Source organism: Meles meles, chromosome 11, assembly GCF_922984935.1.
Source record: "Meles meles chromosome 11, mMelMel3.1 paternal haplotype, whole genome shotgun sequence".
NCBI classification, from domain to species: Eukaryota; Metazoa; Chordata; class Mammalia; order Carnivora; family Mustelidae; genus Meles; species Meles meles.
In genome coordinates this window covers 13804019-13826511 of record NC_060076.1, presented here as the reverse complement: position 1 = coordinate 13826511, position 22493 = coordinate 13804019, and the positions used below count along the sequence as shown (strand labels likewise).

The following is a 22493-nucleotide window of genomic DNA, read 5'->3' as shown; positions in this document are numbered from 1 at the left end:
GGCGTCATCGTGGGTGCCGTTCGGTGGGTCGCGGAGGCCGACTTTCCGGTCGGCTTGCGTATTTCCCTTAGAGAGCGAAGGCGCGTCAGATGCCCGGCAAGCGGAGTGGTGACAATGAGGACCCACAGAAGGTTAAACGGCCTCGCGGGCGGCCTCCCGGCCCCAAAGCCAGGCTGTCGGCTGCGGCGAGGGCGGCGGTGGTGGAGGCCGCTGCGGCTTGGGCAGCGGCCGAGGCCACCCCAGGCGGCGCGGAGGCCATGGGCATCCTGCTCCCGGGCCAGACAGGAATCAAGAGGAGGCGGAGGGTCATGCCTCTGGAAGACAAGATGAAAATTCTCGAGAAGCTGGAAGAAGGCGTGAGTAACACCGACGTGGGGCGCCTGTTTGGCGTCAACGAGTCAACCGTGCGCACCATTAAGAAAAACGAGAAGGCTATCAGGGCTAGTATGGAGAGTGTTTCTCCCGTCTGCTCCAAGGTGCTGTGCATTCCCCGGGACGTCAACATCGAGAAGATGGAAACCGAGTTAACCTTTTGGGTGGAGGACCAGACCATAGGGGGGCGGCCTCTGACGCTGAAGGCCATCTGCAGCCAGGCCAAACGCATTTACAAGCAGCTGGTGGAAACCACTGGCAACGGCAACCCGGATAAGTTTCATGCGAGCAAGGGATGGTTTGAGAAGTTTAGGAATCGCTACAGTCTGCGAAATTCGAGGCTGATGGGAGAGGAAGAACCGTTAAATGCCCAGTCGGCGCCCAAGTATTCCAAACAACTCCAGAGACTGATCAGAGCCAGAGGCTATGTGCCTCAGCAGGTCTTCAACGCCGAGGAGATGAGCCTGTTTTGGAAGTGCATGCCTTCACGTACTTTTAGGGAAAAAGACAAAAATCCCGAAAGCTTAGAGGAAGCCAAGGACAGGATTTCCCTCATTTTTTGTGCCAACGCTGCCGGTGACAAAATGATAAAACCCTTGCTGCTTTATAAAGACCCTAATCCCACTTGTCTTTTGGAAAAAGATAAAAACCGCCTTCCTGTGTTCTGGCGATCACACCCCAAAGTATCACTAACCACTGCCCTCTTTTTGGATTGGTTTCATAATTGTTTTATCCATCAGGCCCGGACTTACTTAATAGAAAAAAATCTTGAGTTCAGAGTGTTGCTAATTCTGGACAGAGGTCCCAATCACCCAGACTCATTATTCTTTGCTCATCCTAACGTTGATATTGTGTTCCTCCCCCTGGAAGGCACTAGCTATCTTCAGCCCTTGGATCAGGGTATAATTGAAGCATTCAGGAGGTATTACACCAAGCATATGTTTGACCACTTTGCTGACTGTATTGAAAAAAACCCTTGTCTTACTTTAAAAGAAACATGGCAACAGTACAGCATTGCCGATGCGTTGGTAGTGATAAAAGAGGCAATGGATGATATAAAACCAGCCGCTCTTAATAAAGCCTGGTGGAAACTTTGGGATGATGTTGTGAATGATTACGCATGTTTCCCTAGAGCTAACGAAGAAGTTGCGAAAATCATAGAGTCTGCAAAACGGATGGACTTTAAATTCTTTGACATTGAAGAGGGTGAAATTAATGAACTGCTCAAGTTTCAAGCTTTGGCCATAACTGAGAGAGAGTCTGTATCAGTAAATACGGAAGAAGACAAGTCCCCAGAACCAGAGGTTAAGATGAATCTAAGGAAACTGAATGCTGTCTTACGTCAGGCTTCAGACCTCATTGATGCTGCAATTGATATGGATCCATTCCTCGACCGAAGTTTGGCCTTTAAAAAAGACTTCAATAAATTGTTATATACCTATAAAGAGGTGCAAAAGCACCTTCAGAATAAAGCAAAGGAGTTGAAGGAAGTAAAAGACACGAACAAAGAGGTAGTGTGGATGAAGACGATGGATACAGAATCGGAGTCTGAAGGGGAGTCTGAATCTGAATCCGAGTCGAAATCCGAATCCGAGTCGAAATCCGAATCTGAATCCCATAAAGAGGAGAAGGTAGAGAGAAAGAAAGAGAATAAGAAGCCTCCAGAAGAAGATCCTGGATCCTCAGGCAGTGGCACTGAGACTCTCACTATATCTGAAGAATCTGCCAAAGCCATAAATGCAGAATTGGACTTTTGGAATCTAACCTTGGAACTGAATCTGGAGAGCGTAGACGTGCCTGAACTAAAGGAAGAAGAGAATCCAGAGGCAGTTCCTTCCAAATGACAGTTCATCTCTTGCCATTCTTCCCCTGTTGCCCCAACATCTAACTTCATCATGACCATCCTTATCATCACCAGCCACACATCCATATCATTTAGTCATTCAACAAACAGTTATTGAGTATAAGCTGTGTGGGGTCCTATGCTAAACTTGGGGACATCATCTCAGGAAATCATCTCAGGATCTAAGGTAAATGGTCATTAACAGTGGCTACATTTCTTGTTAATGTAATAGGTATAAAAGATCACAGTCTTATTTTACTGGACTTTGAACATAAAGTTTTTCTTAGGGCCACAGCTTCATTTTCTTTAACCCAGTTTCCCACAGATACTAAGTTCTTCAATCACAAACGGAGATTTTCCGAGTTAACCATGGTAGTCAGTATGAGATTACTTGCTTTTTTGTTTGTTTAAAAGTTTTAGTTTAAAGTAATCTCTGCACCCAACGTGGGGCTCAGACTCACTACCCTGAGATCAAGAGTCACATGCTCTGTCTGCCACTGAGCCAGCCAGGAGTCCTGAGACTACTTGCTTTTGAAAAGCTGACATGGGCTTACGTGTTCTACAACATTCTTACATGAATTTTCTTTGTTATTCCTCACTGTAGATCTGTGAAGTTGGTATTAGTCCTTCCTTTACTGCCCCTACCGCCAGCTCAGAGCATTTATGTAATTGTCCTGAGTCTTCAGCTAACCATGTAACTGGTTTATTAACAACTTTGTCAGACACTGGTGAGAAGTGTGGGCCTTTAAGAAGCTGGAGTCCCAAGGAATGAGACAGACAGTAAACGGATAATGAAAATAGACACAAAGGCTGTGAACCAGCAGCCTGCAAGCCAGATTTGGCTAATAGATGTGTTGTGTTTGGTCTACCCAGCACACAGCAATTTTGAATTCGTTTCCAGCATTTCCACGGCTCCTTAAAGTACAGTTCACATATGATACAGAATCCACCAATGTAAGTATATAGTGTGTGGAATCTTTTTAACACTTGTTAAACCACTTATTTAACCACTTCCACAATCAAGGTAATAGAACAGTTTCCTTAACTGAAAAAAGTTTACTTGTGGCCTTGTGTACACAATCCCCTGCCCCAGAGATATCATTTAGATATTAAGATACTTCACATTAAAAAGCTGTATTAAAAAACTGCACATCTTGGCATCAGTGGACTCTGCGTTCCTGAAGGGAGCAGTCAGTCAGTCCTTTAGCTTGCTGCTTTTCTTATCTGTTTGCAACTCCGCGTAGTTGATGTCGAACAAAAGTGTATACAAAGTGCCTTAGGGGAAATAGAGGACTGTGGGATTCACCCTGCAAAAATCTGCACGAAGCAGCTGGTCTAGAAAGATGAATGAGTTCAGAGGGAGAGCAGGTGGGAACAAGAGTATTTTAAGCCAAGGAGGATTAGATGGGAGATCCTGTGAGGAGGAGGGGCTGTGGGGGATAGGAAGGCAGCTGTGGGTGTGGGTGTGGGTGTGCGCACCCTTTATGTCTTTGTGTGCTTCACTTGTTTTTGTTGGCAGGGTGGGCCCCTATAAAGTGGAAAAGTTTTGTGTATGTGTATTAGTGTTTGTGTGCCATGGTTTTTGGAAGTTTCATATAGTCAAGAAATTTAGGTCTCTATATGTATACATGTGGGGATTTTAATCATTTTGTTGTTGTTGTTAGACTGGGATGGGTAAATTAGTTTCTTCATTTTGCAGGCATTGTAGGTCAGCATATGGTGTCTGGGTTTTTTGTTTCTAGGAAGAGAATTTCCTAGTTAGAATTACTCCCTCTTTCCCTGCCCCCTCCCCTCTTTCCTACCGGCCAGCCTGCTGGGGCCTGGCTGGGCAGTGGGGGAGGCAGCAGGTGGTGAGGGCATAGGGCAGTGGAGGCCCTCAGTGCCCGCCCATCAGCTTGCAACTCAGCCCGAGGCTGCAGTTTGCTACGGCTGTGCTACTAAATTACCAGCGATGCCATGGACAGGCTGGGCTCCCGGTGCCCTCTGCCAGGCTACCTGCGGCCCTCTGTCCTCATATGCCTCCTGGTGAGTGCCCCATGCTCTGTGAACTCTCACCCCTAAACCTCCAACCTGGGGGTTGAGGGGAGAGGGTGCATTTCTTTTTTCTGCTCCTGGGATTTTGAGCAGGCAGGTAGGAGGTGGAAGGGGAAGTCCTCCCGGAAAATGTTAAGGTTGGAAGTGGCCACAGAGTGCCAGTTGGTGTGGTGGTGGTGGTTGAGCGGGAGGTGGGAAGAACTGTAGGAGAGGGTCACAAGTCTTGCTGCTCACTTTTTCGGTGATTTCTTCTCTCTGGCCCTTATATTCCTCATCTGAAAAATTGGCACAAATAAGTAGCTCTTAACCTTTTTGGAACTGTAGGTTTTCTTGATTTGTGTGTGTGTGTGTGTGTGTGTGTGTGTGTCGAGTATGTGAAAATTCTGGATTTGTACAAGGAAAATGTATAGGTAAACACAATGTAGCATTCAATGCCCGAGTATCACAGGTTCCTTAAAAGTAGGTCAATGATAAGATTAGAACCACTGGGTGGTTTCTGAGGCCTCTTTTGCCTTAACAGAGGTTGTAAAGTCAGTCATAACCTGACTTACTTACATAAGCTATGTAAATATTCCAGAACAAAAAAAAGGGGGGGGGGGGAGAATGAAATAGGAACCGAAAGGATACATAAAATATTTTAAAAGAATGTAAATTAGAAAAAGTGTTTAGTAAAAGGTAAGTATGAAAATGTTATAAAGACTTTAAAAATTATAGTGACTCTTCTTCCGTTATAATGTTTCTGTTGGGGAGTATTGTGATGTGTGTATTTTCCGTCAAGTTTGTGTTCGTATGTCACAGAATATGTTGCAGAATATATTGTAGTCCACCTTTGGTTCCAAACTGGCCTCTCATGCTTCCGATACACTGTTGGTAGGTCTACAAACATTTCTCAAACCTCCCTGTCAAGGGTGGTCAGGTCCTACGCATGTGAAAATGAATGAGGCTGAAGAGCTCATGCGCAGTGGGGGACACATGTGTAAGCAGCTGTCTGTACTTCACTGGGATCAATGGAACAGCAGAAGGATGTGAGCAGCAACCCTGGCCTCCACTTATTAGATGCCAAGAGTATCTCCTCCCTAGTCATGACAGTCAGAATTGTCTCCAGACGTTGTCAGATGTCCTCTGGGGGAACAAAATTGCTCCAAGTTGAGAACCACTGGAGTATGTGAAGCTGAAATGACCCCACTAAACCCATTCCTAGACATGCTCACGGCACTTCAAAGAACCCACAGTGGGATGCAGGAGTCTTGGATTCGAGTCTTGGTTCTGTCCCAGAGTTTCTGTATGTTCTGTCTCAGTTACCTTGTTTGTGTAATGAAGGGTTATCTTAGATACCTGGGGCCCGTTTACCTCTTAGCATTTTGACTATGAGTTCATATGAGAATTTCAATACGTTTTAGGTGAGTTAATAGTTAATCCTGTAAGCGCAGTTTTCCACTGATGCCTACTGGCCGAAATGTTCCAGATCTTCCTTAGGAATGGCTTTTTTGGTTGGGGGACAGGTCCCTACCCCTTTTGTCCAGAGTCTTTGCTGGAAACTACTTTAGAGTCATTGGAGCATTACCGTGTTCCAGTATGTTTGGTTCTCTGCTCAAAGCCAACAGTGGGTGACTCAAAAGCCCTATCTACTTCACTATTTAGTCTTTGTTTCTTTTAAAGATTCTATTTATTTATTTAGCAGAGGAAGAGAGCACACAGGTAGGCAGAGCAGCAGGCAGAGGGAGAAGGAGAAGCAGGCTCTTGGCTCCCTGCTGAGCAGAGAGCTCGATGTGTGACTCGATCCCAGGACCCTGGGATCATGACCTGAGCCGAAGGCAGACACCTAACCTATTGAGCCACCCACGTGTCCCCACTATTTAGTCTTTATAGCCACATCTTGCTGGTGTATTATTAATTCACTAGTTTACAAGTATTTATCGTGAACCTTCTGTGTGCCATGAACTGTGCGGACAGTACAGTGATGAGCAAAGCACGGGGCCTTTCTTTATTGGATCAGTGATTAAAAAGTCTTTTTCCTGTCTGGTTTGAGCCCGTGACAACTCTGAGGTAGGCAGCAGAAGTGTCAGAATGTACGTTCTCTAAATCACAATTATAAAAGGGAGAGGCGGTAACTTGTCAAAGGCCACAGGCAGTTGGCAGTACTGGCACTGGGATTTAAATCCTGCTCTCTAGTGCTTTTATTTTTTTCTTATAGTCTAACTGAGTTGTCATTTAAAAACACGCATACAATAAAAGCTTCATTGAAAAGCCTGGTTCTTTTGTTCTTGCGTGGTCACTGCTTCAGTTCAAAGGACTGGTATTTTGATTTGGAGGTGGTGGAGGAAGGAGGAGGGAATGAGAAACCCAACCCAGACAGGCCTCTAGTCAAACTGAAGCTCCACACATAAAAACTGCTGTTCTCAGGCCCTGCCAAGAAATAGGAGCCAGGCCCCAGGCAATAATGTGGATGGAGTGGGAAGACAGAGACTTATCTGAGTGAGGCCTGAGCCCTGGGCTGGGAGGCAGGAGAAGCGCACTTCTGTTCAGCCTTGCCTGGGTCACCATGGGCCTCCTTGCAAGTTGCCTCTATCCTATTAGTGGCTCCATGATCTCCCCTGGAACAGAAGCAGAGAGCCCTGGAACAGAAGCCATTCTCCAGTTGTTTCCACTTCCCTTATTTTAAATGTTTATCATTAAAATAGTAAGAACAATGGTATCTTGCGTGTCTTCTGTTCTCATATTGTCACTGCTATCTTCTTTGCTCAAGATCTGGAGGTCTGTTTCCTACATCATTGTAGTGGCCTTATAAGTAGACTGCCTTCTGGTCACTCCTCTCTCTAACATTACTCTGTCCAGCTTGACCATGTTTATTACTCTCCTACCTAAAAACCTCCAAAAGCACCCTATTCCATGAGTATAAACCTTAAACACCTCTGTCAGACCCTTTTCTTTATAAGGCTAGCCAGTCTTATTTCCCCGTGATACCATATCTGCAGACTGGATATCTCATCTATCCCTAAATACCTCTTGAGTCTATACATATTATCATTTACTAGGAGTACCTCCCTCTCCACTTGTCAACCTACTTACGATTTCAGATCCAACTTAGATGGTACCTTCTCTTTGAATCTTCTTCTCCCTCAGGTATAGCCTTCCTCTAGGTCCTACCACCTCTCAGTTACAGCAGTACAGGTCACATTACTTTAAATTAGGCTACCTTTTCCGCTGGACTCCCCACAGTGCCTGCCCAGACACAAATGACCAGAGGTCAAGTTGACTCTACAAAATCAGTAGATCATTCGTAAATAATCCCCGTCGGATAATAGCAGTTCAGTGGATTCTGGTCGGCATTACCTCCACTAGCAGTTTTATACAATAAGAATGGATTTCTGCTCATCTGGATGACAATTCCTAATCACGGCTTCACCAATTACAAACTGTGATCTTGATTTCTGAGCCTCCGTTTTCTTACCACCTGCAAAATGCAGAGGAAAATATTTAGGCACGGAAACTTTATTAAAGCGCTAAAGCTTGATATTGATACCAGGAATTATTTTGTGAATGGGGGATAGGGATGAAAAAATGACCCTTAGCCTTGGTTCCAGTTTGCTTGAGCTGGCAGATCACGACTTGGCCATGTCACTGCTGACCTGTGCTTTTCTTTCCCTACTGTGTAGATCCTGACAACTGCTTTCCTGTCATACCCCATGCTCAGGACCCTTAGCCTGCGGCTCCGTTCAGCTGTCGCTGGCGGCTATGTCTCCGGCACTTACTCCATCGTCTTTGTCAACTGTCCCAATGAGCAAATTGCCAGAGATATCGCCAGGTATGGTGAAGGGTCTCAGGTGCTGCCCGGGAGGCTGGGGAGCTATCAGGATGCTCCACTGTGTCCACTACACAGTTCTTCATGTGGGGTCATAAGAGCATGTCTGGGGGCACCTGGGTGGCTCAGTTGGTTAAGCATCTGCCTTCGGCTCAGGTCATGATCCCAGGGTCCCGGGATCGAGCCCTGCATGGGGCTCACTGCTCTGTGGGAAGCCTGCTTCTCCCTCTCCCACTCCTCCTGCTTGTGTTCCCTCTCTCGCTGTGTGTCTCTCTGTTAAATAAATAAATCCAACCTTAAAAAAAAAAAAGCACGGCTTAATGATCCCCCATCAGATCCTGCTGCTGGGCTGGAAGATGTTGAGTGTGCATGAGAGCATTTAAGAGATACGAGGCCCAGAGAGCTAAGCGGCTTGCCCAAGGTGTTAAGGTCAGAGGACGCGGGAGCTCCGCAGGCTGAGAATTTCAGTCCTTGAATTCTTGGCCCAGTGCTCGCTCTCCTTGGCGATACTCTCTTAGCTTGCTCCTGGAGGCGCTCACCCTGCAAGGCTGTTCCGTGTATTTGGTAAATTTCTTTCTTTCGTTTTTTAATTTTTGTTTTGTTTTTGTTTTTCTAAAGATTTATTTATTTATTTTAGAGAGAGAAAGAGAGTATGCAAGCAGGGGGAGGCACAGAGGGAGAGTGAAAGAACCCCAGGCAGAATCCCCCCCTGAGCGTGGAGCCCAATGGTAGGGCTTGATCCCACATCCCCAAGATCACGACCTGAGCTGAAATCGAGAGTTGGATGATCAACCGGCTGAGCCACCCAGGTGCCCTAGTACTTGGTGAATTTCTCAAAGCAGCTACGGTGTGGTGCAAAGAACAGTGGCCTTAAAATGAGACCAGCGTTTGAGTTTTGGCTGTGCCACTTCTGTAACTGTGCGACCTCAGGCCACACTTTCTTTCTCAAAGTGTTAGTTTTCTGAGTTACAACATAGGATAATGCCACTTAGCTCACAGGAGCAATGTAAGGGTGAAATGATAAGAAATATGTACAGTTCTTACCCTACTAGATTAGACGTAGCAGACGCTCACTAAGTGTTTGTTGTATCTGAATGTCCTCCCCTCACTCCTTTTCATAGATGTGACTTTGAAGAGGGTTAGTGGGTCTGCAGGGTGATGGACTTCCTCTTTAACTCAGCCATCTTGAAATTTGATGGTAGACTGAGTTATAGTATTTTAAGATGTTGAATCTGGTCTTTGGGGACATACAGCTTCCAAATTCTTGGTCACAGATTAACCTTGCAATTTATTCCATTTTTCTTTCCCCAACCAGAATGTCTGTTTTTCCATCATTAATATTACATTTGGAGACTAGCACTTGTCCGAAAGAACCCATGGTTATTCCAGAAATATGACCATAATATTTAGCAGCTAGGAATTGAAGTCCCTTTGATGTTTCTGGTATAACTAGGGTATGTGCTAAACTGTTTGGATCAGCCACTCCGGGTCTGATGTCCAACATCAGATGACATCTCTGAGGTGGGGTATTGGGAGGAAAAGGACTCTAATGACTGGATCCTAACTAGTCAAAAGGCCAGTTCAGTAAATGGATCTGTGTCTCCCTGGAGAGAGGTCTTTATGGCCTTCTTGCATCCACGGTTCTGATGATAAGTCAGGTGTTTGTCGAGGTCTCATTCTTGGTAGGTAATGCTTTTGGTCTCTGATAGACTTTAGGAGTTTCTGTCTTAGTGTTCAGCTATTCATCTGGTAAATATTCTCTATATTTTCTGTGTCCTTTTCTCTGTCCTTCTGTGTCTATTTAACTGGAGCTCCTAGTTAGGTAGATGCTGAATTTGTTCTCTGGGACTGAACTTTTATATTTTTCTGTTTCTTTATTTTGCATGCTGGGAAAATTTTGGAGTAGTCTTTCCTTTGTTTGTCAGCTGTTTTGCTATTCAGCCCTCCTATTTTTTGTTTGTTTGTTTGTTTGTTTAAACAATTATAATTTTTTAAAAGATTTTATTTATTTATTTGACAGACAGAGATCACAAGTAGGCAGAAAGGCAGGCAGAGAGAGGGGAGGAAGCAGGCTCCCTGCTGAGCAGAGAGCCCGATGTGGGGCTCGATCCCAGGACCCTGAGATCATGACCTGAGCCAAAGGCAGAGGCTTTAACCCACTGAGCCACCCAGGCACCCCACCACAATTATAATTTTTTAGAATAGTTTTTTAATAGATTTCCTTTTCAAGATTTCTCACTGTTTTTTAATAACCAACTGCTCTTATTTCATAATTGTCCGATCATATTTAATGGGTGTAATAACCTTGCCTTATCTCTCTGTGGATATTAATTATACTTAATGTATTTTAAATTTTTTTCCAGCTTTATTGACCTATAACATTGTATAAATTTAAGGTGTACCACCTGATACTTTATATAAATATATATTGCTAAATGATTACCACAGAAATGTTAGAAACCACACCAGTGACCTCACATAGTTACCTTTGTGTGCGTGTGGTGAAAATTTTGAAGATTTGCTCTCAGCAACTTTCAAGTATACATAATTATACTTATTTTAAAATTTGGGCTTTGAATGTTCTCTTAACTGATTTTTTATGTAAATTCTTCTGTTTGTTCAGTTTTTGTCTCTCTTGGTTATTGATCTTCCTCCGTTCCTTGTGACTAATTGGGCCCTCTCTCATCTTCTCAGTCATGCTTGTTTGGAGGTGCAAAAGGGCTGCCAGGAATTGGCGTTAGGCAGCACCGTTTTCAGTGTGAGTCCGGGCCGGGGGCCCTCGCAACTGCTCTGCTGGCACACTTAGCGATCCTGTCTGGCGACAGGCACTCCATTACTGGCGCCTGGGCTCTGGGAGGTTTCAGGGGGCCACCTGCTCCTGCCATGGCATCCCAGCTACTCACTTGGATGGTTGCCTCCATGTTCCTCCCTGCTCTGGTTCCTGTCGTCTCCAGACGGGGACTGTTGCTCTCATCTCCTGTGGCAGTTTCCCTATGTGCTCCCCCTCATGTCTCAGGGTGGTCTTTGCTCCTTCGGGGCTTCCTCGCCGTCGCTGGTACATAAGGCTTTCTTACTGTGTGCTGGCAGGGCTGAGCAGTGAGCATTTCCCGTTGTTTCTAAGGTTTGCTGTCAAAGTGAGGCTGCGGCATCGGTTTGGTCCACGCACTTAGCCTGCAGGTCTGAAGTGGAGCGTTTAGGGATGTGGCTGTGGAGCTCTCACTCAGCGTGTTATGTTTAGTGTTTTTTCTTAGTGTTTCAATAGAAGAGAGGGAGACAGGTTTAGTTGCCAAGATTTCTAGAAGGATGGTGAATGGTACATGATGGGGAGGGCCCCACGATCAGGAGCAGGCAGGAACCCCAGCTTAGCCATAGAACCAGCACCGAGACCAGGTTCCCCAGCTCCAGGCCAGTGGTCCGTCTTCTGTAGTGTTCTTTTGAGTTTAGTCTGCTGCCTCTCAGTTGTGGGGCAGTTCAGTTCTGGTTCCTGGTTCATTGAAAGATACATTCTTAGCTAGAAAAAATAACTAGAAACATTTCTTACTGGAACCAGGGTGAAAATTCCAAGTGTTGAATCAGAAGACCTGGATTGTAGGGTCCTCTACACTGCCAACTCCACGTACGACCTTAGGCAAGTCTTCCTTCTCTGGGCTTCCATCTCCTGTGTATAGGGGGAAGTGGATTAGATCAAGGCTATAGGTCCCTGAATAAGCAAAGTGGGCTGCAGTGTCATGAGGGCGGGTGATGGTGGAAAGCAGCCCTGATCCTCCCTGTGTATTGGGAGGAGGGAGAGCGGTGGGAACTGTGTGGACCTGAGAAGCAGATGTCACGCCTCAAGGGAGTAGCCCCTGCTCCGCTCTAGCTAAATGTGACCTTGTCGGATGGTAGTTCTAATGTTACAAGACTTACTTTCTGGTGAGAAGATAGATAATCTGTATTTTTTTAGTATAAAATATCCTAATAGTAAACATTAGTAACAAAGTCAAGATTTTTTAAAACACTGTAAGAGCCAAACCATGTCTGTGGTCTGTGATTCACTAGTGTGTGGCAGTTTCTGTGTAGTCTTGGCAGTTTCTCGAGGCCCTAACAGTTCCATGTGTGTCTGTCGTCTGTTCTCAGATGAGCATGAGGGCTCCAGCTCCCATCTGGAATTCACTGTGTGTCTTGGGGGGTGTGTGTGTGTGTGTGTGTGTGTGTGTGTGTGTGTGTGTGTTATCTGTCAGCTGATGTGCTCTTTTGCTCTCATGCTCTCTGGTTTTATTTTTGTTTTGGGTTGTTTTTGGCCATAGGGTCTTTTTGAGTAACACAGTCCTCCATATTTCTACAGTCTTCTATCTATGGACAGGCTGCTGTGACCAGTCACTGAGGAGTTTACATTCTGGGCCTTGGAGGCAATGGATTACTTTTTTTTTTTTTTTTTTAAAAAAAGGTTTAACTCACTCCCTGTGTTTTCTTGCCATCTTCAGGAGCAGTAAAATGTAATTTCTCAGTGGACAGTTGAGTGAGTAAGACTTGCCACAGTTGCTTAAACAGATTTGTGCCATGTGCCTCTCCTTACAGTCAGGGGTTTATTTAGCTCTGGAACTTTCTAAGGGAATGCCACATTAATGTGGAGCCGTAAAGAGAGCACTGTTGAGTCTGGAACTCTTGGAAGAGAAAGTAGGTCAGTTCTCTTGGCAGCAGCTGAGGGTAGGAGGGATCGGTGAGCAGGGCTCCAAAGAGGTTTATCTGGCAGGGTCCAAGCACTTCAGAGCACAGAGATTGGTGCCCCTTGGTGGCCTAAGACCTGAGAAAGGGTTGTCAGGGCCTGCCTGATTCTGAGGGCTTGTGGCTTTGATGCTTGGGAATGCTTCTTTGCATCGATGATTTGGTGGTGCTCCTGGTTCTGTGACACCTGCGCTGATTTGGGCACATCTGATTTTGTTTCCTGGGGCTCCGCACGGGAATCAGAACTTCAGACCAGGAGTTCCAGCCTGTAGTCTGTCCAAAAAATCTTAGAGGTCTGCAAAGTGATGACTGTGCTCTTAGGGCTCTGGTAGAAAACTTTACATTAAAAAAGGTAAAGAGAGCCTGTATTTTCCAAACACAAGGTATGTTTGTTGTGGTTGTTGTTTGCTCTTACTTGGAGTTACAGCTGGTCTGTGTGGTCACGTGAGTATCTACAGATCAGAAGCAGTGAGTGTCAGCCTGACACATACCCGAGAGGTCAAAGCAGAAGATGGTGATAGAATAAAATGACCGTGGAAGGGTTGGAAACCTCTGACCAAACCAATCCTGTTACAGTACAGCAGGAAAGTCAGCTTGAGTGAGGGGGACATGTGTGTCTTGGATGGGTGCTCAAATACTTACTCTTGGAATGAAAGAAAGAACGTGGTTAAACTCACACCGCCATCCACTGCAGGATGAGGAATGGAATCCAGGTCTTGTGTCCAGTGTTAACCAGCTTCCCGTCCCCAAACAGCCTGGGCCTATCCTTCAGACTGCTTTGCCATAGCTGCTTCCTTCCTTTTCTCCCCGCCCAGGGAAGGATTTATAAACTGTGCTTTCTTTAGAAGTTCTGTGAAGGTTGGTTATGGAGTGTGTTGGTTTGAGGGGGAAGAGGCACTCTAAATGGTTCTCTGCTTAGACTCTGGTTTCCTGGGTAATTCCCCTAACTCCTGTCCCTTGTCCCTGTTCTTAAAATGTTGGGTACTCAGCCTGGTGACGGTGACTGTGTCTGTTTGCTTTAGGGCTAGCCTGGATAAGAAGCTGGCTGCCTCTGTGAACATCCTGCCCAAGGCATCCTCACTGTGAGTTTTGCTATGGCCTGTGGGGGTGCTAGGTCAGGTCCTGGCTGGTGGAAAGAGCGCTCAGCTCCTGGGAAATTGTCAAAGAACAACTCAAAGATATTTGTTTAATGTTAATTTGTATTCAGAGGAAGTTACCTAGTGGATTTCTGTCACCTAACAAAAGCAAAAATAGGCTGTGTATGGAGAAGGAAGAGAAAAGATCTATAGTTTAGGAACAGTGAACCTTGCTCTCACATTCTTTGTTTAAATTAGTTAGCTTGCTGTTAGGAAAGAAGTCCGACTGGGCATTCCATCCCTGAGTAATCCTATTAGGGATATTGAAGAAAATAATTCCCACTGCATTCGAATTCTCTGGAAAAGTCTAGCAGTTGACAAGTGACAAGGAGTTTCTGTGTTGTCTGCCTTTCATTTCTTTAACACCCTCACTTGAGTTAATTCTGGTCTGTTCCATTTCCCTCATCAAAATATGTTCCTAGTACTCGCTGTGCAGGATTTGTCTTGTGCCTTAATCTCTCCCATCAGCCTGTTTCTCATCTCCTTCCTCCCCTTGTTGTTGGGGTTGGGGGTGGTGAGGAGAGAGAGATAATACCTACTCTGAAGGTCAAAACAGAAAAGTGCTCTATAATGGAAGTTCGTGCCATGCCCCTCCCCCAACAATGTCATCGCCTCAGGGACTCGCAGCATCTAGAGCTGTAATCCTCAAATTTGGCTGTGTTTTAGATTTTTTTTTTTAAAGATTTTATTTATTTGACAGACGGAGATCACAAGTAGGCAGAGAGGCAGGCAGAGAGAGAGGAGGAAGCAGGCTCCCCACTGAGCAGAGAGCCTGATGCGGGACTCGATCCCAGGACCCTGGGATCATGACCTGAGCCGAAGGCAGCGGCTTAACCCACTGAGCCACCCAGGCGCCCTGTGTTTTAGATTCTTGAGCTCTATTCTAGATCTGCTGTATCATTTTCTCTGAGGGTGAGGCTTAGGTCACTGAATTTTGAGAAAGTTGTGTAGGTGATTCACATGAAGCCAGCCTGGGAACCAGTGCTTGGGAACTAGAACAGAATTTCAGCCTCACCTTCCCTTTGTATGTCCATCCTTTTTATAACTGACCCTTCACCATAGCACCCGTGGCCTAGGTCATCTTAGCCCCGCCCTGAGTCAGTGTAGATATTTTCAGGCCAAATTTCTTTCCCTTCCATTGATATGTTTTTGTACTCTTTTCTGAACATCATTACTGACTTTGTTTTTTAACTTTTGGGCCTGTTTCTATATGTTATAAGGCTCACTTGTCCCCTGAAGCCTCCTGTCCTTTTTTTGCCCCCCTCCTGTGCTTTTTTAATTATCCATTTGTGGGCATTCCACTTTGAGAGTAAATAATAGAAGTAGCATTAGTCCAAAGGATGGGAGGGGCCTAGAAGCCAGAAGTATAGGATGAGCATAGAAAGAGTTGAAGGGGCACCTGGGTGGCACAGTTGGTTAAGTGTCCGACTCTTGGCTTCAGTTCAGGTCGTGATCTCAGGGTTGTGAGATCAAGCCCTGTGTCGGGTTCCATGCTTAGCGTGGAGTGTGCTTGAGACTGTCTCTTATTCAGATAAATAAATAAAAATAAAACTCAAAGGGCTGGAGAAGCCCAGTTTGGAGGAGAGATAACATAGGAGTTTCTGCAGGGCTGCCCTGAGGTGGCTCTTCATGTGGAAGTTGGGGAAGATGACTGGGTGGCAGATGTTGGCATGCCATAAAGAAAACCATCTCTCATGTGAAAGCCTGTAAGGTAGAGCGATGGGTTTCTTCAAGAGATGGTGAGCCTCTTACCCCCAGGAACATTTAGGCAGCTGCTGGGAGCATGCATTAGGATGGTGGGGACTAGATGATCTTCATCTTGGACTTGGCCAATTCCAGACATTTTAATGTGGGTTTGGGAAGATTTTAAAGTTTCCACCTTGGGAGTGCCTGGGTGGCTCAGTTGTTAAGCGGCTCAGATCATGATCCTAGGGTTCTGGGATCAAGGCCCACAGTGGGCTCCCTGCTCGGCGGGAAGCCTGCTTCTCCTTCTCCCACTCCCCCTGCTTGTGTTCCCTCTCTCTGTCAAATAAATAAATCTTTAAAGATAAAAATAGTTTCCACCTTAGTAAGTCACCCGATTGGGCCAGATTTGGCATCCTACTGGACTCATCTTGTGAGCATCGTAATTTGGTTTTGTTCTCTTCTCCAGGTACTTTTGGAATGGAGAAATCGAAGAAGCCACTGAGATCCTGTTGGTAAGTGAGGATGGGGGGGTTGGGGCCTTAGTAGGGGAAGAGTGAGACCAAGGCCTTTTCCCAGGTTCCAATTAAAATTGAGCAAAGATTGTGCGCCTGGGTGGCTCAGTGGGTTAAGCCGCTGCCTTCAGCTCAGGTCATGATCTCAGGGTCCTGGGATCGAGTCCCGCATCGGGCTCTCTGCTCAGCAGGGAGCCTGCTTCCCTCTCTCTCTCTCTGCCTGCCTCTCTATCTACTTGTGATCTCTCTCTCTCAAATAAATAAATAATAAAAATCTTAAAAAAAAAAAAAATTGAGCAAAGATCAACCGGTTGAGGTTCTTGCCCCACATCAGATACCCTAGGCCAATTTGCGAATGCACCCATGCCTGGTCACCTGAGGAGTGTTGGTTCCTGAGTGACCAGATGACTCAGTAGCTGCACAACTGGGACTGAGGTCCTCCCTAAAGCAGGGATTTTTTTTTTTTCTTTTACAGCTAATAAAGACAAAGACTTCCAAGGTCCACATGCTGTCCAGCTATATCAGGTAATTCTGGCATCTCTTCTCAGCCAGGGATATACTGGGGACTAAGTGAAGGAGCTTGAGAAGCAGGAGACCTAGAGCCTATTCACCCACCTCCCACATGACCCTGGGCATGTCCTGTCCCTCAGATCCTCCATCTGTAAAATGAGAGGCTAGAGTGATCTAGTTGGGACTGGTTCTCAAAATTTTGGTCTCAGGATCCTGGTACATGTTTAAAAATTATCAAAAACCCAGAGGAGCTTTGTTTACGTGGGTTATGTTAAAGTTTATTGTATTAGAAATTTAAATTGAGAAATTAAAAAAAATTTTTAGTTGCTTTAAAATAATAGCAATAGGGGCACCTGGGTGGGTCAGTCAGTTAAGCAGCCAGCTCTTGATTTCGACTCAGGTCATGATCTCAGGATCCTGGGATTGAGCCCCACGTCAGGCTCTGTGCTGGGCATGGAGCCTAATTAAGATTCGGTCTCTCCCTCTCCCTCTGCCTCTCATCCCCCCAAAATAAAGCAAACACATATGTGTCCCTAAAATAAGAAAACGCATTATCCCCAGTCACTGGATAGGATTACCCCAACTCCCAAAAGTTTACGTGTGCGTGTGTCATGATTTACCAAGTAAGCTGCCTCATGAGAACTTGACAATGCCTCTTTCACTGGAAAGGAGGCAGGGGATTATCACCCCCATTTTTCAGATGAGGCCCAAGGCTTTATTATATGTTTTCTGTCTGGGAAGTGAGGAGAACTTGCATTGTGTGCCGATGGCCAGATGAAAGAAATGGAGAGAAAGGAGAGATCCCTGTGGGTTTGGATGGTCAAGGAAGATCCCTTGGAGAAGGTCAGTGGTTGAGTTGGGCCTTGAGCGATAGATAGGCTTTTAAGAGATCAACAGAACTTTCTAGGTGGAGAAGAGAATCCGGAGGTGTAGGGGACGGAGGGTTGTTTGGGGAGGGCGCAGTGATGAGTGTGGGATGGTAATGAAGGCAGTAAGTGACATTTAATGAGGGCGTGCAAGGCTGGTCAGTATATGGGTGAGTGTGTCCTGTGCCTCATCGCGCTTAACCCTCGGCAGTCTAGTCACGGAGGGACTTTTTATCTCCTCTTTTGTAGGATCTTTGGAGAAATTAAGGGATCTGTCCATAGTTCCATAGCTGTGAGGGGCAGACTTAGAATTTGAACCCATGACCATGAGACTCTAAAGCCATCTGACCCAACTCCTCACTTGGTGACAGGTGGGAAACAGGCTCAGGAGCAGTGGGCCACGGTGCCGGGCAGGTGGCTGTGGCAGGTCGCAGAGCAGCTCCCGTGAGGCTCTCCAGTTGGGTCTAACTGCAAGGGCTGATTCCAGTCCTCATCACTCACAGGCCTCTGCTTTCTTTCCAAAGGTTGGTGCATCCTTTTGAAATCCCAGAAGTCTTCAGTTTTCCCATGGACCAAGGAGACGTCCACTATTTCAAGTGGCTGGAGGAGGGCATGGAGGAGGACTGAGGGCAGCGGGGCTTTCGTGTCTCCTGATGGCTGCCTCTGGCCTGCAGCAGCTGCACTCTGGGGAAGGGGGGCCCGCTCTCTGCTTCCTAGCGCCTCTGGATTCTGTGTTTTTGTCAGTGTGGAAGAACTAAGGGACTTGAGAGGCTGAAGGTCTGAGCCCCTGAAGCTGGAAGAAGAGGCTGGGTTGGTTGGGACAAGCAAGAACCCAGTGGAATTTGTCTCAAGTGCTTCAGGCTTAAAGGTGGCCGGCGGGTGGGAAGGCAAGGACAGTTATGTGGGGAGGCCAAGGGGAGGTGGCGGTGAGGGTGAGGTTTGCCATCTGCTCCTTCAGTCACTGGGCCTACCCTGAATGTCCAGGATGCATTGACTCTCCTGCTTCTCAGGAGGAATGGGCCTAGTGACCTCTTCACCCGAAGTGTGTGGGATGAATGTCGCCTTCTAGGGGAACCGGCAAGCCCTTTAGCCAAAAGTATGAATTGCTAATGGTAGAAATTCAGGGACAAGCAGGATTATTTCTTGCAACTAAAGATGCTCTTTGTTATTCCCGAGTCCCGAAGGGCTTCATGAGTGTGGGTAGGACTGGGGAATATTAGGTATTAGATACAGCCTCACGGCTTAGAAGCAGGTCTAGACTCCCCCATAGCCTGAATGTGACAGGTATCCGAAGGTTCTGGTACCTTGCTCTTTGGAGACATAGGTTCTGAGCCCATGGTACTAACCTTGTCACATGAGTGTTGAAACTGAGCATCCTAAAGTGGAAAGCCCCCTGGGGACCTGCCAGACCAGTGTTTTCCAGACTTGTTCCCTTGGGCCTTAGGGGTTGGTGGAAGGTACCCTGGGTGCTTCCTGGGTGGGGGCAAGGGTATGAGGCTCCCCACCCGTACCTCAACCTCCTTGCCCATACCTCAACTACCTTTCATCGTTTTTATATATTAAGCTCCCTTTTAAGATTTTTGTTTTTTGTTTTTGTTTCAATTTTCTTGGTTAAAAGCTAGTAAACCAGTGGTCTAAACCAGTCTCCCATTTTATAGATTACCAAAGGAAATGGAACTGTACTGAGGTCCAGCAAGGGGGTGGCATGTTGCGTTAAGGATGGTAAGGTCAAGCCTGCTCACGCCGTGTCTGGTACTTCTCTTCCTGCTCCCTGGGTCTCAGGTGGAAGAGGGCGGAGAAGGCAGGGCCCATTGGGGTGAGAAGAAAGACTTGAGCTAGGCCTCCCCCATGAATCTGTCAACAAGGTAACCTCACTCTGGGGAGACACAGGGGCAGTTTGGATGGGAGTCCACAGACCTCTGTGGAATCCTGGGTCTTCCCAGAGGGAAGGGTATTTATTGCCAGGCTGTAGTTCTGACTCGTGCTGTGCTTCTTAAACCTAAGCTCCTCCAAATATAAAATGGAGGCCCTCCCAGGGCCCGTCTGTGAAGCCCTTATAGGGACTTAAGGCTGATGTTATTCCAGAGGTCCAGAGGATCCTTTTTCATAGCCAGTGGGGATTTTGGAGCTGCCTCAGGAGGACAGAGAATGATAATGGTGATGTCCATTTTTACAACAGATGTTTCTGATACACGGGAAAATCTTAAACCCTAGTGAAAATGCTTTGGGGGCCACAGAGGGATTGCCTCTGTTGCTTTCGGGATAGAGCCCAGATTCTTGGTCTGGCCTTCAAGGCCCTTCGTAGCCTTGCTTCACCTCAGTTTTTCCATCTTCACCTTCCACTTCTCCTTGCCCATGCTGGCAAGGAGATGGCTCCAGTATGCTGTGTGAAGTTACTCCTGTGTTCAGGCCTCCCCTCGACCTGTAGTGCCCTCCTGCATGAATGCCTGGGAATCTGGCTGCTCCTTGTGAGGCCGGCTCCCCCGCTTGGAAGGAAGCTCTCTGGCCTCGGTGTCCCCGTTATCCTTGTGTATCATAGTCAGCCTCCTGTTTCTAGATCGTGAGCTGCTCGAGGTCAAGGGCATGTCTCAGTCTGTTTGATCTCTTGCATGGGATTTGGCTAGAATTTCCCAAATTGATGTTTCAAGGATTTGAATAAAGCTTTCTCTGTAGCCCACAGTTACTAATTTATGGAATTGGCAAAACCCAGCATTTTTTTCTTTGAACTTCCTTAAAGTGGGACTAATTCCAAAGGAGATTTTTCTATTTCTGGCCTTCACTGGGCCATTTTCTGTGCTATGCACAGAAAACCGCTTCTCGGTGAACTTCCTCTGCCTCAGGGTCACAGCTGGCTACAGGAAATGGGAGAGGAGAGGACAAATGTCAGCTCTCTGCCTGGTGCTCCCCTAGGTTCTCCGCATTATCTTATCCTTCTAATTCAGTGTTCTCAGCTGGTAGCTGACTTCTGAGATCAGAGAGCATGACACTTAAAATGCTTGGCCGAGAAATACTAGGCTGTGAACCCACGTGTCCAATTCTTGATCTGATGCTCTGTCTCCTTCAGAGAGGTTGGACATATCCCTTTATAGGCCAAACAACCAGAGAGCCTACTGTAGCCAACTCTAAACAAAGGGTTATTCGGTCCAAAAACATCCGTGCAGTAAGTTGGTCTGGCACTTAAAAATATATGGTATTGTTTCCTTCTCCCCACAGATCTGGAGGCTGGTGACAGGATCTAATTCTGTAGATGAGGGAACAGACCTAGGGGAGTTCAGTGATTTTTCCCGTCTGCGTGACTCCCAGCTTACTTACCCTAGACCACGCTGTCCCCCCAGAGTGCTGGGCCCAGCCCTACACTAGCAGCTTCATACAGGAACGCCTTCCCAGCATTTCTCAGGAAAGGTCTGTTTTGAATCCAGACTCTCCAGAAAAATCACTTGAGAAAATGAGAAAAAAGTATTAAAATTATCTGTGAATACTAAAGCTTAAAAGCACAGAGATGTTAACTGGCCTGAAGAAATCATCAGATTAAAAAAAAGAGCAGGAGACACCAGCATGCAGAGTTGAGGGTGAAAGGAGCCAGGATGGGAGCACGCAGGGGAGAAATGATTACCACGGAGTCAGTCTCGGATTGTTGCTGTGTCCCGGGTGTGTCTGTCTAGCTGCGTCTGCTGCAAACTGTGAGTTATTTTTGCAGATAAGTTTATGCATATAGTATACTTTAAACAAATTCTGTGAGCTTTGTTTGAAGACACTAACTTTGGAAGCAAAATAAATTTTAATTGAGCAATTTTGACACATGATTTCGTGTTTTCTTAACCTTGCTAGGATATTTGAATATTCTTTGAATACTATCTGATAACGTTCCCTGGCGTTTTCCAGTGTTTAAATATTCCCTACAGGCTACAGCTCTTTGTAAATACTACTGAGCTTAAAACTCCTATTTGTTAAAATTTTTTGAGATATGTATGATAATGGAGAAAATATGAAAAATGTTTCAAGTATTTTAAGAAGAACTTGTGATTTAGGGAATTTCTGAGAATTCTAACTTTTGCTCCTAAGCTCCGAAGGTAAATGTTTGTTGTAAATCTGGATCAGTAATCTTGACCACAAAGAACCAGGCACTCTTCACCACGGGAAGGACCACTGATCTGAGGAGGTCTGTGCGGCTGTTCACTTTGGAACATGGACTGGAACTCAGGTCTCCTGAGACCGCAGACCAATCATTTTTCACTCCATTATAGTGATTTCAGCCCAAAGAATAATCCCACCCCCTCACCCAACCCTGGCTCCAGCTGTGATTTTGTTCTAAGGGCAGTTAAAAATCCAAAGCAGAATGCATGACAAAAAAAAGTGGGAGCCACAGTTAATTAAGAATTCTAAGTGCCAGGGCGCCTGGGTGGCTCAGTGGGTTAAAGCCTCTGCCTTCGGCTCAGGTCATGATCCCAGGATCCTGGGATCGAGCCCCACATCAGGCTCTCTGCTCCGCAGGGAGCCTGCTTCCTCCTCTCTCTCTGCCTAGTTGTGATTTCTTTCTGTCAAATAAATATTAAAAAAAAAAAAAAAAAAAAGAATTCTAAGTGCTGACATTATTACTCAGGGGGATTAACAGGCTACACTTTACCCCTGAACTTAGAGTCCACTTGAACTGTGGCCTGCATCTCCCTGTTGCTGACTTTTCCCTATCCCTTTATACCAGTTTTTCTCAAATTAGACAAGCTTAAGGTCCTAACCCTTCACATCTATATGGTTTCCCCTTTCACCTGGGAGCTGACTTCCACAGGGGTCACGACTGGCATTGGAAGGGTGAGGAATGCAAAGGAACCTGCCCAAAGTGCTGTAAGTTAGAATCAGCAGAGACAGGCCTAGAAGTGACTGCAGATTTCTAGGACTGTGTGCCTGTGAGCAGTAAGTATTTTTACAGTGACTGTGTATGAATTTTAATAAGGTCCATTTCTAAGGCCATTTCCCATCTTTTACTTCTCCACGGCCCTCAGCTAATGCTTTTTGCCCTCGTGGGTCAGGTCA

At 46.1% G+C, this 22493-nt stretch overlaps 1 protein-coding gene across 9 annotated transcripts; it reads left to right on the top strand.

Annotated features, from left to right (window-relative positions):
* LOC123952965 (protein CutA homolog) lies at positions 1-21265 on the top strand. 9 transcript variants are annotated; one of them, XR_006820787.1, is made up of 8 exons: positions 2208-2402; positions 3089-3169; positions 7906-8054; positions 13778-13837; positions 16044-16089; positions 16565-16614; positions 17837-17989; positions 20679-21265. XR_006820787.1 is itself a non-coding variant. In XM_046022753.1 (7 exons), the coding sequence occupies exons 1-7, from the start codon at positions 2355-2357 to the stop codon at positions 20692-20694; spliced, it is 450 nt and encodes a 149-aa protein (XP_045878709.1). In that variant the 5' UTR covers positions 2208-2354; the 3' UTR covers positions 20695-21265. The 9 variants fall into 9 exon arrangements, 7 of the variants coding, with proteins under 7 accessions (XP_045878709.1, XP_045878704.1, XP_045878705.1 ...); XM_046022753.1 differs by lacking the exon at positions 17837-17989; XM_046022748.1 differs by lacking the exon at positions 17837-17989 and having other exon boundaries at positions 17990-21265.
* The last annotated feature ends 1228 nt before the right edge of the window (positions 21266-22493 follow it).

What these genes read in the sequence shown, in the direction of transcription:
- LOC123952965 (XM_046022748.1), top strand. Translation starts at nt 2,355, where the DNA reads ATGCTAAACTTGGGGACATCATCTCAGGAAATCATCTCAGGATCTAAG. An exon ending in ATTGCCAGAGATATCGCCAG is followed by an intron (nt 8,055 to 13,777) that starts GTATGGTGAAGG and finishes TGTTTGCTTTAG; the next exon opens with GGCTAGCCTGGATAAGAAGC. An exon ending in AAGCCACTGAGATCCTGTTG is followed by an intron (nt 16,090 to 16,564) that starts GTAAGTGAGGAT and finishes TTTCTTTTACAG; the next exon opens with CTAATAAAGACAAAGACTTC.